Source organism: Hydractinia symbiolongicarpus, chromosome 3 (assembly GCF_029227915.1).
Source record: "Hydractinia symbiolongicarpus strain clone_291-10 chromosome 3, HSymV2.1, whole genome shotgun sequence".
NCBI classification, from domain to species: Eukaryota; Metazoa; Cnidaria; class Hydrozoa; order Anthoathecata; family Hydractiniidae; genus Hydractinia; species Hydractinia symbiolongicarpus.
In genome coordinates, this window is record NC_079877.1 from 21,352,170 (window position 1) to 21,368,733 (window position 16,564).

General features: G+C 33.5%; 1 protein-coding gene across 3 annotated transcripts in view; it reads left to right on the forward strand.

Annotated features, from left to right (window-relative positions):
* LOC130636179 (replication factor C subunit 4-like) overlaps positions 1–16,564 on the forward strand; it is a 126,886-nt gene that overhangs the window by 83,273 nt on the left and 27,049 nt on the right. For all 3 annotated transcript variants that reach the window (XM_057445817.1, XM_057445818.1, XM_057445816.1), the window contains exons 4-6: positions 11,412–11,472; positions 16,028–16,086; positions 16,377–16,446. In XM_057445817.1, coding sequence (XP_057301800.1) covers positions 11,412–11,472; positions 16,028–16,086; positions 16,377–16,446 — 190 coding nt within the window. The remainder of the gene's footprint in view (positions 1–11,411; positions 11,473–16,027; positions 16,087–16,376; positions 16,447–16,564) is intronic.

The window sequence follows — 16,564 nt, forward strand, 5'->3', positions numbered from 1 at the left end:
GGGCCTCATTTTTAGCATTGGACTAATATCTATGCTACCCTATAAAAAGTATTGGAGCAAAGACTTGCTTTTTAAAAATGAGAATTTTTTATCAGTCTTGCCACGAAAACGTTTTGAATCCATCCTACGCTTTTTCAACAGAAAAACCACAATTTGAAAATGACCAACTAAGGAAGTTGCGGATAATACTGGATTACTTAAACCACGTTATGCTAGACGTTATTACATCTGAACAAAACCTTTCCATTGACGAATCAATGATGCTGTGGCGAGAATGTTTTGTTTTTTGACAGCATATCAAGAACAACCGCCCCGAATATGGAATCAAACTCTATGAACTATATACTTATGATGGGCTTGTCGTAACTGTTAAATTATATGGTGGTCAGGGATGATGAACTCAATCTTGGGCAAACAGCAGCCATAGTTTTGAAACTAATGAACCGTTTTCCTGAAAAGGGATATATCATGCGTTTACACATTGTTATTATAATTTAGTTGCTCTACCTGTTATGTTACGTATGTAACAGAAACACTCAGAAAAGATCAGAGAGGCGCCCTAAAAGCAGTAACATTGTCAAAGATCAAGAAAGGCGAGATGGTCCACAGAAGATATAGTTGTTTGTAAATGGAAAGACAAGCGTGACTCGATGTTTGGTATAAACCTAAGAAACTGATTCTTATCTTACCACTCAGGGCTAAGAAAAACCTTAAGATGTTGTAAAACAGCTGGAGTGCATATCCTAGAAATTTTTCTTACAAATGCGTTTTACCTTTACCAAAAATATTCTTCACACAAAGAAGCAAGCCACCTCATTGAATTTTGTAAGATAACATCAAAAATCTGATTAGTGAAAGAAACTACCAAAATCAGCCAAACCAGCAGCCAACTTTCACTATTTGGAAACAATCCCAGCTGGTGAAAAGAAAATGAAACCACAAAATGCTGCAAGCAATGCTGAGAGAATAAAGTCAGAAGAGAATCACAATACATTTGTGGATACTGTGTTGGCCGACCAGCACTTTGTGTTGATCCTTGTTTCCGACTGTACCACCAAAAAACGGAATTTCACACTTGGATAAAGAAACAGCACATGAGGGTGTCAATGAATAGTTATATTGGAATCACTTTTCTGTATATGGTCTCAGAACACTTATTTGACAGGTGTAGTTATATTGTACATTTTGTGAGAATGTTGTATTAGGTCCATTATTGCAATATCTGTAAAAGTTTCAGGGAACCTAAGGTGTATAATAATGTAGGACTAATATTATACAAGTCTTTTTAAATTTTTTAAAAAGTTCTTTTTATTCTCAAGATATTTACTTTTAAAGAATTTCAGATTTAATTATGCTGCATAAATTATTATGTCATATTTAAGTAACTTGGAATCTCCATGTCAGTTTGCAATCAAATTTTGTGAGTAAACATATAGGGCCTATACAAACTTACCCAAATTTTTTTATTGCAAACTAAGTTGCAGATCCCCCAGGTATTGGGTCATTGGAAAATAATTTTAAATACCGTGGGTTCCCTTTAACCAAAAGCGTTTAAGGCTCTTATAATGTTCCAAATCTTATAAAACCTAAAAAAAAATGTTTTAACTTATAAAATAATCCATAATAAAGTTAAGCGATTATACTCGTCATCTGTACATTAGTAACAGTAAACATGTTAAACACAACCCTTGACCTAGAGATCTCTTTTCCATGAGCAAGCAATTGCTAAAAACATACGTCACATATGACATAATTATAAGTTTGAAGCAGTAGTTCTACGGCGTAATTAAACATTTCCCAATATGCCATGCAATTTTTTTTTCATATGGCATAACAAAAAATATTTCACTATAGGATTCAAGATGGCGTACTGATCAGACGTATCTTGGTCTGTTTGTTTACTTTTGACGATTATATTTTGTTGTATTGTTGGAAAAAGGAGTTATTGTAATAATGTATAATAATGTATAATGTAAAATATCACTAACACAAGATTATATTAAAACGATGTGGAATTTGCAGTACACAAGTGAACATAAAAAGTTACGAGCAAACGATCGCTTTTTGGTGATTATTCTTTTACTTTCTGGAGATTCGAAACTCAATCTGGACCCAAGGGAAGATTGCTGGAGCTATCGAAATTACTTGGTCAGAGAGGTCTGAAAGTTTTCCACCAAAATGTAAGAGGATTACTTGCAAATATAGATGAAGTAAAAACTTTGTTATGTGATTTTACCGGGGATTGATATTCTCACATTATCAGAAACAAACATAAACACTGATACATTCAACAATAATTGTGAACTTTACCGCCTGCTGGGGTGCACGTTTATAAATTGCAACAGAAAAAGGGTACTTGTGGTGGTGTCAGAATGCATATTTCTGAAAGAGTAAAGTGGGTAAGTAGAGAAGACCTAGAAAACGAGAAAGTTGAATGTATTTGGATTGAAATTATTTTGAAAAATGGAAAAAGTTTTCTTGTAGGATCGTTATACAGACCCCCAGTTGGATCCAATTACTCACCATCAAACTTTTGCTCACTATTAAACGATGTGTTCGATATAGTGATTAGTGAATTAAAAGAAGTTAAAAGCCTTGAAGACGTAAATGTTAATTATCTTAAGAAATAAAGAAGTTAAAGACGTTTTTGTTCATTTTGGTTTTGAACAAATTGTTAAAAATGCAACAAGAATTACCGACGACTCAAGAACGTTAATTGACACCATTTTTACAGCACATCGATCAAACATTCCAATTGGATGACGTCATACCAACTAGCATATGAGATCATGATATGGTTGGCTACGTACGAAAAATAAACTCTGAGAAATTTAAACCAAAGAACATAAAGTGCAGAAACTATTTAAATTATGACCGTTAAAATGTGCGAAGGGTTGCGTACTATAAACTGGCAGCCTCTATACCTTTGCACAAATGTAAATACTGCATACCGTTTTTTAAAGATAAGCTTACAAACATTTTCAACAAACATGCACCAGTAAAACCTATGAAAGGTCGTTTATACCCTTGGATGACAACTGATATCTGTGTATTAATGACTGGCAGGGACAAAGCAATACGTTACGCTTGGAAAACCAATAAAGCCTGTGTCTCGACCGCGTACAAAAAACTGTAAAACAAGTGCACAAATGCTTTGAACATGGCTAAGTTTAATTCCAACAAAAAACTTTTAGAAGAAAATTCAGATAAAACAAGAAAGTTTTGGCAGACAATAAAAAACATCATGCCTTGCAAATCCAAAGGAACGTCCTGTAGATCACATTTTCTTGAAGACGGTTGTGTTAAAGCTTTTCAAATGTTGCAATGACTTAAAAAAAGAAATCCATTTTCATGAAAGATTTTATTTGGCACCAAACAAAGTCGAGCCAATAACTACACAAAGGTTTATTTTAAATATGTTTCCAAGTCTTTTGTAGAAAATGAATTGAAGAACTTAAACACCAAAAGGCGATTGGTATTGATAACTTTCCACCAGCTTTGGTGTGAAATATCACAACTACTATGTTTCATAATCAATTTGTCTCCGAGTACAGCAGACGTACGTACAGAATGGAAACACGCTACTGTTACACCAATACTCAGTCAGGACCATCTACCAAAGTTGACAACTATCATGCAATTTCAATTCTACCAGTTGCTTAAAAAATCCCTGAACGAGCTGTAGATACACAATTGATTGAATACCTGGAGAAAAATAATTTGCTTTCTGAGCAACAGTTCGGATATCGATGTAAGAGATCCACTGATATTGCAGCTACAGTGTTCCTCGACAGCCTTCTTACCGAAATTGGTCATGGAGATTTAGTTAGGGCAACCTTTATTGATTTGTCTAAAGCCTTTGACACAGTGGGCCACAGTATTCTGCTATCAAGCGCTACAAGTATCTTGGTTCTACAATTGATCCCACTCTAACTATATCATATAACTTCAACAAAGCGTCCCCCTTTATCCCCCTCCAGTGGATTATTCAATTGCTGATGACGAGCCTTCAACTTCACCTGCCAGACAATGAGGCTAGTAGCAATGCTTCCGCTGCCAACATGAGTAGCGATGATGAGACTCTTGTGAACATTCTGCGTAGAGTTCATGCAGGTCATGCAGCTTTGAGTGCCCAAAAAATCTATGCCAAATTTTCTGGGAATGATAAGCTGTCATACATTGATTACCTTATGCAGTGTATCAAGCTTATGGTCACCGATCAGCGTGGACCACCACAACAAATGAATGATGATGTTTCAAGGCTCACAGGGAGGCATTTCCCAACTTTAGTGCCAGTTGGTGCTGGAGGCAAAGCACCCAGGTCAATGAAGAGGTGTCGCGTTTGTTATGAGCGGAAATTAACAACTAATAAAGGCAGGGCTGTGACCACAATTTATGGTTTCCTAGTTATACCCAGACAAATGCTTTAAGATTTACCACACAAAACTTGACATTTTAAAATGATTTTATGAATATTGAATTATTTACTGCCATTTTATTACTAGTTTTATGCTTATATTGAGTTTTTACGATATAACCGCTGACCCGTTATTATTTCCTTTTTTTGTTGTTTTTACGCCAACCTAAGTTTCTCAGGCTCTGGTGAAGATTTTTGTTTGAATTTTTTTTGTTGTGTTAAAATATAGTTTGTCTATTTCATACTTGGAGTTAAAAATTAATAAATTCAAAGTACCAGTGCAATGTTGTTTTTCAAACTTTTAGAGCTTCCTTCCTCGTGTGGCTACTTTCGTTCTCCATTTTGTAAACACTACGCACACGAAAACGAGGCATATCTAATAAGCTTCTGCCTATGTCAGTGGCCAGGTTCAAAATCAAGATTGAAAAACACAGAGACCGCATAAAGAAGAAAATTAGTTTGTAACTCTGTACATTTAAAAATTAGCCCCCGGCTGTGAGCTAGACACTTTCAAATAAATAATTTATTGCTGTATTATAAGTGTTTTTAGATCGTGTACCTTAAAGGCGGGTAATCACCCTGTAGGCAACTTTTTTTGAGGTGCCTATTTTATTGTAAAAATTGAAAGATATACATGATTTTATTGAAAATTGACAACTAGAACATATAAGTCGAAGTATGTATGTATGTATGTATGCTATAATAAGCAATACATAAAATAAATTCCTACTTTGAAACTTTTTTTAAAGGAATATTTGGATGCCTTGGATTTTAAACCAGGCTAAACGATGAAAATCATGATGGTGGAAATCATGATGGTCTTAAGGAAAAAAATGCAGTTTAATTGCAAAGTACGACATATTTAGCGCTGCATGATGGTGCGAGCGAGCGGCACAATAGCTACAGAAAACAGAAATACGCGCTCAAGCTCAGAATGACGTCAATTCAAGCAAACTCAGTGGTCGAACTCAAGTCAAAAATATTTTTGACTTTTGAAACGAACAGTGCTGGCAAGAGTGCTCTTAAATATTGCGCAATGTTCAACACTTTGATGCGTACGCCTTAAGCAGACGTGCCAAAAGATTGAACTGGACTTTCGGCTTGAGCATTAACTACCACCTATCCGGCTTATCATAAACAAGCAAAGCTTGGTGCTCAGCATAAGACATATACCCTGGTCATTTACTTCGGAATTTGTATTTAGAGAAAGGGAAGCTTCATTGTCTTCGAGAACAACCCATGATTTTGCCTGAGGAAAAAAACCCTCGAAATTAGTTCTTCTTAAAATTCCGGAGAAAATATTAAAATTCAATAAAATTTGTGCAGTTTGTTACCCCCTTTAAACTGTTTAAAAGCTTTCTTACGAAGTGTAAAATCACTGTATTTTTTTCAAGAAATATTCTGATAAATAAAAAATAAATAAATAAAAAAAATTTCATTTTCCTATGCTGTAGTTTCATTTTTATGCTTTCCCAAAGAAATATGCCGTATAACATATTATTATATATTGCTATATATATTATTGATTATATTCTTACATTGCCTTTTTTAGTTAGTTAGTTAGTTGGTTAGTTGGTTAGTTGAAAATCAAACAACAACATCACTAATAAAACTAATTGAGAGACTCTTTAGATATACACTGGATGACGTGTCCTGCTGCACCAGATGCACCATCTGGCAAATTCGCATAAGATGCATCTATAAACATAACAAGTTTAAGGTTATGGTTGCAACAAAAAGCAGGTTAGATACAAACTCACAGATTCTGACCATTGGATTGAAGCCAAAGTACTAGGACGTGCAGGAAAGGCCTCTGGCAAATATTCTTCATTGAAGAACATACAAAATTCCAATGAAGAGCAGCCCACTTGTCTTGACTTTGAACAAGTGAGCCAGTGGGAGAAATTGAATTATGATAAAGAACAAATGAAAGAGGTGCATGTTGCTTTTGTGTCTATTGAACAACATGGCAAAAAAATGTCATTGCTGCCAAGGAAAAGAGATCCAGACCTGGAAATATTTTTCTGTGTTTGAGGAAGCGCGACAATGTGAAAAAGCAATATCAACAACTTGGGTGATCACCTAGAAGACAGTTGAAAACAGGTGTTTGATTAAAGCCAGACTCGTTGCCTGTGGATTCAAAGAAGATCAATCATCACAAGTGGACACACCTACAGTTCTTAAAAGCACCCTACATATATTGCTGGCTGTTGCTGGTATTAAAGGGTTACATTGTAAAACAACTAATGTAAAGGCTGCTTTCCTTCGAGGTTAAGAAATCGGGAGAGATGTTTACTTGGTACGACCTGGTTTTTTGTAGAGCAGTTCTGCTCTCTCCCTTTCTGATGATGGTTTCAATTTGATAGCGTAACTATTATCAACAGAAGGAATTGCTTGTTCTCCATGAAATTTTCGAAAAGTGGTTTTCATTTGCTCAAAGAGTTCTTCCTTTTTCATGTAACCAACAGCTGTCAAAACCAACTGTTTCTCTTTATGTGTTAATTTTGCAGCATCCAGCAATTTAAATGCCAAAATGGAGGAACGTAGTTGCATTTCTTTTCGCATTATGTGGTTATGTCTTTTCTCAAATTCAAGTACAAAGTCCTCTATTTTCTGACTAACATCACGAACATATCTATCCAATGTTGTATATCGTTCATAAACTTCACTCAGATCATCTTTTTTAAATAACTTGTCCAAATACGTAATCCAATTTCTCCACACCATCATTGGCATTAATAATTTCTAATTTTAGTTCTTTAAATGCTTTATCACTTACTCCACTTGGATCATTTTCAGGAAATGACAGAGCTATAGCTACTCCTTGTTTTGTTATATCGAGATCTGTTACTATATACCATGCATGAATCTCTTCAACATATCGATCATATGGCTTGTCTTTACTAAACACTGGCAGGTTTTTGTATCCACTCATTTCTAACCCTCTGCTATCATGTAAAACAGAAATAAACACGTTGATTGTGTATAATATATTAAACACCCACCAGTTATTGTTAATACAGTATCTAAAATATAACACAAATGCTAAATCCATTGGACATTAATGTACAATGTATGCTTTTGAAAGCTCTTATCATAAAAGTGCAGGGCAGATAGAAACAAAAGGCATGGGGCCAAGGTTAGCATACTCTGAATTTGAAACTGGTTACCCCACATTTTTGTATCCAAACGTTTTAGGATGAAAACAGCAGTGTTAGATGTTTGCACTACATATCGGAAAAATATAAGAAAACAAACTTAAATTAGACAGTGATTTTTTGTCTCCTTCTGTATCGTGGAGTAGTGTTATTTTTATTTTTTAATATTTTTAACTTAGGCAACTTGGAACAAAGTTAGCAATACTCATTTCAGCATCATACCCACCCAGGTCAACAGGTTATAGATCAATAAATGTTGCAACCTGTTTTTTGAAATAAATTCTTTTTAATTTGAAATATAAAAAGATGCACATGTCTGCTGCCAATATATTATCTTTTTCGTTTTGTTGCTTTAGTCGGCTCACGTTCAATTAGTTTTTTAAATCATTGGTACAGAGATTGATTTAAAAAATATGTTGAATTTTTTCAACTTTTTTGTGAAGGCATATTAATTGTTTTGACTATGAAATCATTAATTATGTTGTAATTCAAGATGGCAGCAAAGGCGGTCGTTTTAAACGTCGTTAAAATTCTCTTGTTTTTAATCATTATTGCTACTGTAGAGAAGAAATCTTTCACAAATTCAAACTCAATATGTTACTTGTTCCATGGTGAAGAAGCTCATGATATCCAGAATCAACATCTTTGTCATTAATATGGATTTCTAAAGAGGAAAGAGGTATTTACATTCGACCAAAACACTCTCTCAGACTACTGTTAATACTAGCAAGAGACGTTGAATTATGTCTCGGACCGTGCGACAAGTGTTCTACATGTAAAAAATCCATTAGAAAAAATCAAAAGGCTACGAGCTGTACACAATGCCTGTCAAAAGTCCATCTAAAATGTTCTAAGGACAAGCTGATTAACGGTTGTGAGAAGTTATACTGTGATTCGTGTTTTGTTTACAACTTCGGCGATCAAGTCGAAGCAGATGGTACCACCTATGAGCACTTTATGAATTTTTTAAAGTCTAAAGGACTTAAATTCTGTCATCTGAACGTTAATGGATTATTTAGCAAATTTGCAAGTTTGGAAATTTTATTTAAAGAAACTTGTAAAAACATTCACATCTATGGAATTAACGAAACACTCTTGAACGAAGTTACGGACAATAGTTTATTCTCTGTTGACGGGTACACGTTTTTCAGGAAAGACAGGACAACCGGCATAGGCAGAGGGTGTTTTATAAAGAATGATATCGACTGGCAAAGAATGTCAGACCTGGAGTCACCGGAAATTGAATCAATTTGGATTGAGGTATTCCAAAAAACACAAGTTCTATCCTAATTTGTATTACTTATCGACCCCCTAATACGTCTAAACATTTTCACCTGGAGTTTAACAACAAACTTAAGTATTATTTTGGAAATCGGTTTAGCTGAGAACAAAGAAAATAGGTGATAATAACTGTGACTTTTTAAAACCAACTAACAACAAATCAATCAAGGAGATATTAAAACGCTTTGTTTTTAAACAGATTATTAAACATGCAACGTGAATTACCAACTTTAGTAATACTCTTATTGATGTTATTCTGACTACAAGAGAAGATCGTATTAGTGATCATAATGTTTTCCCTGTCTCCATAAGTGACCATGATCTGACAGCAGGAATCAGAAAAATGAACTGCTCGAAATTTATGCCACGTAAAGTCACATCACGTAATTACCAAAAATATAATAAAAACGATTTCAAAAGTAACTACAGCAACAACCGTGGTTAAATATACTTAACTTTACGCTGACGGGGCATGGTCAACTTTCAAATCCGTTTTTCGAGCTATAATTGACAAGCATGCACCACTAATAGAAAGAAATGTTAGAGTGAAGGATTGTCCATGGCTCACTGATGACATACGTTCTAAGATAAAGGATCTATATGAAGAATGGGCCACTTATCACAAGTTGAGAAATAACGTGACGCTCAAAGTAAAAACGAGTACAGCAAATCATAAGCGTAAAACTTTACGTGAAACCATCACAAAACCTAAACAACTCTGGCAAAGAATAAAAAAGTGCATTGGCAAATCCAAAGCAAAATCGGAAACTAAACCATCAGTTATTGTTAATGGAACTCTGTCAACAGACAAACAAGAAATTTGTAGCGGCTTCTGTCACTTCTTCACTCACATTGGAAAAACTCTTCAGAAATTATTACCGTTCTCTGAAACTAGCATATGGAAGAAACATGATCATTCTACTATCAAACATGAACTGAATCCTAATATGATCATCGTTTCACGTTCCAAAAAGTAACAATTGAAACTATAATAAAGAAAATTGCTTCACTTAACTCATCCAAATCGCCGGGATATGACGATATACCGGTACAATTTCTCAAAGATGGCGCCGAAGAAATAGCACCAATCATTGCTTGTCCAATAAACAACTGTTTAGCGTCATCTGCATTTCCAACAGCTGAAAAAATTGCAAAAATTACACCTATACATAAAGGTGAATTAAAACAGAAAATAGGTAACTATTGACCCATAACCGTTTTAACATGTTTTTCGAAGCTATTCAAACTTATAGTCCATGAACAAGTTTATTCTTATCTAGAGGCGAATCAATTTCTCAATTCATCCCAGGTTGGTTTCAGAAAAAACCGTTCTACTCAACATGCAGTGACCATACTTCCTGACCATATTAAGCGTGGTATTGATAATAGTATACTGACAGGCGCTGCTTATATAACTTGTAAAAGTACCTTAACACAGTTTGCTTTAAAGAAGACACTAAATTAAATAGAAATATCCAAGAAGACGGTGTATTGCTTAGGCATTTCCAGGCAAACCTAAACCTTAAAAATCAGTTTATTTTACTTTTAAACAGTCATTAAATGCCTGTGGAAATCCACTTAGGCAGAAAAATATGGGGAAAAATCGGTTGGTTGAATTTTGATGACATCAGCAATGGCCCCTTGATGTATGGCAAAATCTCTTTATAGAAATCTGTTTACCTTGTGCCTCTATTTTGTAGAGCTTGAAGTTCTGATCAAAATGATGTATATCAAGGTTAAAGTATTTTCGACAGGATCAAGGAGATCTCAGGTGTTAAAAATTTTTGCTGACGTCTTTTTAAGCTTTGTTTGGCAGTTACTCCCATTGCACAGAGCTTGAAGCATTGATGAAGAGACTGTATAGGATAATATGCATTAAAGTTGGCATATTTTGTTTTAAAATAATAAAAACACACCATTACAGAGTTTCAAAGTCAACCGTAATTCCTGTATTTTTATCTTTACCTCTGACTAAAAATTTAAAATTTTTTACACACAGGCCACACTAAATAAGCAATGCAACAACTTTTTTTTGTGTCGTTACAAATGGCCTATATTGTTAACCCTGTCTGAGGAAGAAGAGGTGTGCTAAATAAGCTTCCTCACCCAATTTCTTTGTTATAATTTCTGAAAAATTCCATTTTGGGTGTTGAAACATGGCAATTATTTATCATTTTTTGCTAGCTTCAGGACAGTTAAAATATTTTTGATATGATGTACCATGTGTCTGTTGTCATGTTGAATCTTCAGTATTTGCATGACTTTTTATTTCCAAAGTTTATGCTCAACTGTTTCAGCCTTTTTCCATTTCTGAAGTTTTCAAAGATGTCATCTTAAACTGAATAACATCATCCAAAATTTTTAACCCAGTTGACTTCTAATCTTTAGCATTATGAAAATTTTAAAATAACGTTAGATTGCTTGTTCCAGACTTATAACTTAGGATTTCCTTTTGCTTGACAGAACTTTAGTTCCTATTTAAGCTTAACTACAAAATTTCGTTGCAAACAAACAAACAAACAAACATATATCACATTCATTTAAAATCTTTTTAGACATGATTTATACAGAAGTCGTGTTCTTGAACTAAATGCATCTGATGAGCGTGGTATCCAGGTATTGATTCTGTTTCTTACGCTATACATCTTGCATGTAACTATTTTATTATTTTATTATTTTTATAGAATAATTTCTTTGCATGTTTTTTTTGATTACATAAAAAATCATGGATGCGTTTTAGCAGTTTGTCTAGTATATATACATCTCCATTTTGCGTGTTTAATCCTTAATGTTTTTGGTTGTTTTACTAATTTTTGGACCTACCTGGTACACGCAAGGTCCTATAAAATGACCTGTGCTGGTTCGTGTGTTACCAGCTTTTGGTTTGTTTCTTTAGTGGGAAAAATACTCTATTTTATTGTAAAAACAGAAATGTATACATGAAAAACGATATCCTGAAAATTTTATTAAGGAGTGAAAATCAGAACTTGTTCAAATGTTTTCTTGAAATAGTGAACTCACCCTATTTATCTCCCGACTACAGAGCCGCTATTGCAATTCCTTGCACGATTTACACGATTATAAACGCATGGCAAAATTGACCACATGGTTGCTGAGGACATCACAGAAAACATAACAATGATGGACAGCATGTGTAGATGTATTCCCTCTTAATGCTTTTTACAAATATATCAACAAGTTCCAACTGATAAAACGATCAAAGTTTCTTTGTCATTCTCTATAAATTAAACATTTTAACTTACTCAAATCAGGCTTCTTTGCAAAACCCAGCTACCTCTTGCTGTTGTTTTCAAAGACGGCTTTGCCTCACTTTTGCCTTACTGTTTGATTGTGCTCCTTTGTTCAAACAGTGTACATTTTGTTTTTAGAATTTTCCTTTTTATGCTTTAAAATTATTTATCTTCATAGTTCACATTGGGCACTCTCCCTCGTTCAAAGAATTGACAAAACTTACACAATTAACCCTGGCCATGCATTTTAATAAATGGAAGAGCATGTGATAAACATCAATTATCATAATTTGTGGCAAAGAGATATACCTACAATTTCTTTTTGTTGTTTTGTTTTGCCCCCTGATTTATTGACTTTTAAAAGCAATTTAGCAAACTCTCTGTCTCAGTGATCATAAATGGCAAGGCTGTCTGTATACCTACAACTGAAAATGATTATTTTGCGATGGCGAACTTCCAGGGATGAATGAACAAGGAAATGGTTAAATATGGCAACTGAACATAAGAAATTAAAATACTATTATTTCTAGTTCCAGTAACTTTTAGATTAAAATTTTGGGATATTCATAACTTGTTCTGGACTTTGAAATAAAGTTAAAAAATGTATATGTTAATTTTTCCAAAAGGATGATTACGCTCCTTTAAAACAACAACAATCAATTTAACAGTTCATTTTATATAATTTGTTTTTACAAAATGTTTACCATAAATATTTAGAACCCACAATTTGCAATACATAAGATACAAATTAGGCCATCCTTAGTTAATTGTTGGTTTGCTTTTTTCCCGACTTGTAGTTTTGTTGCAGGGTCGGTCGGCAGATTATTTTTTTTTTACGTTTTCGTCAGACAAAAGAAAGTATGATTTTACTGTCTACTCTACACATCAGCGTAAATACATATGGCACCTATACATATAAACAAAAAAGGTAGCTGCTTGCGCAATCTGTTGTTTTGATTATTTATTTACAGCAATTTGTTTGCTATATTTTTATTTAACTATACTTACACTTTATGGAAAAATGATTTGAGTCGGTTTAAGCAGTTTAACTGTTTTTGAGTCGGAAGTCAGCGAAATACTGGGAAAATAAAAGAATGTTGAAAAATCCCAACCCAAACTTTTTGTGATCAGCGAGAAATTGCAAAGGTCGGTTGGAAAGGGGCAAGCGATAAATTTTTTAAGGACGGTCTTAACTAAATTCTTTTCGGTCTACTGCATATGGACTGTCTCCCAGAAAAGTTTAATCAAATTGTAAGGTGAGAGGTTTATGACAAAATCAAAGTGTGCCAAATTTAATTCTTTTGGTACATATCTTGCATATGCCTTCTAAAACAATATCTTATTCCAAAGACAAATAGTTTGCAACAAAAATCAGTTATATCGATAATATTGCATACAGCCCATACCCACAAAAGCTTACACAAAATGTACAAAAAGAATGGCTGTATAGAGTTATTCTGATTCAACAAAAATCTGTTCTTTTGACATTTTGACATTTTGCATGTTATCCTTATCCATAAAATCTGACATAAAGTTACAACAAACCAAGATTTGAAAGGCATGAAATTTAAATCCAGAAGGATCAGTCATTTAGGTATGTTACACATAGTCCTCCCTGGTAATAGCTTATACAAAATATAACACAACACAGCTTGCAAGGTGTAAAATCTAATTCTTCTGTGTACCATCACAAAACGGACATGAAATGTCAAAAAAGTTTCAGTTATAACATCTTAAGCAACAAAAATTAGAATTGAAGATCAACTAAGATTAGGTATTTTGATCTTTACCATCCTGTCCCAAATAAGTTTATACAAAATGTATAAATTAAGGGGTCAACCAAAAATTTGCAAAATTTCATTACTTTGATATACATATTGCATAAGCATTCTACCACAATTTACGAATTCATAATGTCAAAAAAAAGAAGAAAAAAAGCTTGCAAAGAGCATAAAATCAAAATTAACAAAGTAGCTCTTTGGGTGTATTGAATATGGCCATACCTAAAACTAGTTTACACTATGCATGGGCATATTCATATAATGTAAAGAAGATTAGTTGTGTGCATTAATTCTGAATTAACAAAAGTCAGTTCTTTCAGCATGCTGTTTATTGTCTTTACGCACAAACTGTTACACAAAAATGTCAATCACAACAATGTGGAACAAATTAAATTTATATTTTAAAAATAAGTAATTTCTGTACTTTATTTTTGGGAATTTTTGTAGGAAGAGAACTTTGTAAATTAAAAAAAGAATCAGAAAAAATACATTTTTTTAAAGTAAGTTTGCAGGGTTGATAATGTTTTATGGATTTTGTTGGAATTCTGGTTTTCTAAAACCTGCAAAACCATGGAATTTTTTTGCTGCAAAAATTTCTGACAATAAAGTATACTCTTGCAGTTCTCCCCTATAAACATGTAAATAAACACAACATTTTACATTACGCTATGTATAAAAGTAGAAAATTGCCCCATCCTTTCCTAAACAATTTTTTTAACCTAAATGTGAAAAACCCATTTCAACCACTTTTGCTACATTGCATGCAGCCCATGTAGGTTTAGTTACAAAAAATGTGAAAATAAACTATTTTTGCATAAAAAAGTGTCCTGAACCTATCTTTAAATATTAGGTGCATATATAATACTGTGTTGTGGCTTGTTACATCATCCATGATTTTAGCTCTAAGGTCAAGTCAAATAAGTTACAGCCATATTCCTAGCTAAAACCACTAAGATAGCTAGCTACAGATAGCAACATAACTCGTAGGTTAGCTAGGTACTGGGGAGCTAAGAGCTGGCCAGCTAAATATAAACTGGAGACTTATCTACCCTAAGTTCATGTAAAATCTCTTTTTCAATTGTAAATATATTACCCATATAGGGTACTCTACTTCTTTTACTTGTTCCACTAAGGTAGAATTCTACCATCACTTTTATTCTTAAACAGGAAAGGAGATAATCAAAGCAGGATGGAAAGCCGTGGGTATCACAAATAATTTGACAACTGCCTGTAAAAACAATAATTCACATTAATTACATCTGAAAATTTTGTTGATTTGTGTTATTTACCACACATTCAAAATCCCCTCTAATTTTTGATCGCTTTAATTATGGGCCCGTTAATTACTTGCTTCGTTATTTTCGTGTAATACGATATATCAGGGTAACTGAATGTGTGATAGACATTAGTGTGTATCTGTACTAAGTGTTCAACCAAGATAAGTGACATGATTTACCAATATTAGTTGCTTGATCAAACCATGCTTTTAGAACCTTCATGGTATTTTATGCAGTAAAATAATATATTGTGGGTGACTGTTTTACCTTCAACTGTTGTATTTGTGTGAGTTGCAGAGTTGCCGAAAAGCTATTGTTTTTAAATTTACATTGTCCATTATTAAAGGGTACTATATAGGATGTGATGTCCACAATCAATCAATTATAACATACACTTATAAGGACTAGAAAATGTGGTGAAGTCTAAGTTAGTCTTTTTTCTTTACATATTCACCCTAAAATTTTTTTTTTTTAAATTTTTTGCATTTTTTCAGCACTTTAAAAAAAGTTTTTGCATCCCAAAATCTGTTTGCAAAATCGTTAAAAGTAAATTTTTGAAGTTGATCAGTAAGAAGTCACTATTTTTAATATATTTTTTTCCCAGCCTTCCCAATTGCCAGCCTTGCTGTTTTTGTTTAAGAAAAGAAAAGTATGGGCATGGACAGATAGATTCTTTACAAAAATAAAACATTTTCTGCCTAGCTGTAAATGTGGGGACAAAAATGGTATTTCGTTGCGACATACACAATTACAAATACATTATGCATCGTCTTGTTGTTTTTTTAAAAAGTATTTTTAATTAGGTTGTGCGAGCACTACGCATTTTCTTGTTGTTTTTTCAAAAAAAAATTTTTTTAACTAGGTTGTGCGAGATAAAGTAAAAAATTTTGCAACCCAAGCCGTTTCAGGACAGAAACAGGAGTAAGTATGTACCAGTGTCTACAGATCAGTTTTATAGATCATTTTGCACATAAATTATATATTCTAAGAGTTTTAGATTTCTTCCGCACAAATTTGAAATCAGTTTGGAAACAAGGGAAAATGAAGACAAAAATTCTTTTTCTCCCTGTGAGTCCAAATGGTGCAAGAACCAAGGTTCAACATAAAAACATGTTTTTTTTTAACCAAAACGTCAACTAAAAACTTGGGCCAAACTTTTCCTACTGCCCATATTTTTGCGAAGACTGTATAAACAAATTTTTTCTTTTTAGTGGCACACCATGTCCACCTTTTAAGATTGTCATATTGGATGAAGCTGACTCTATGACAACTCATGCTCAGGTAAACTTTGATGAAATACTGCTGGTGACAAATCCTTGTACAAACTCATTGTGATGTCAGATTGACAGATAAATTGATTTAGTAGTGTATCTAACCTGAAATAAATAGGTCATGTTAA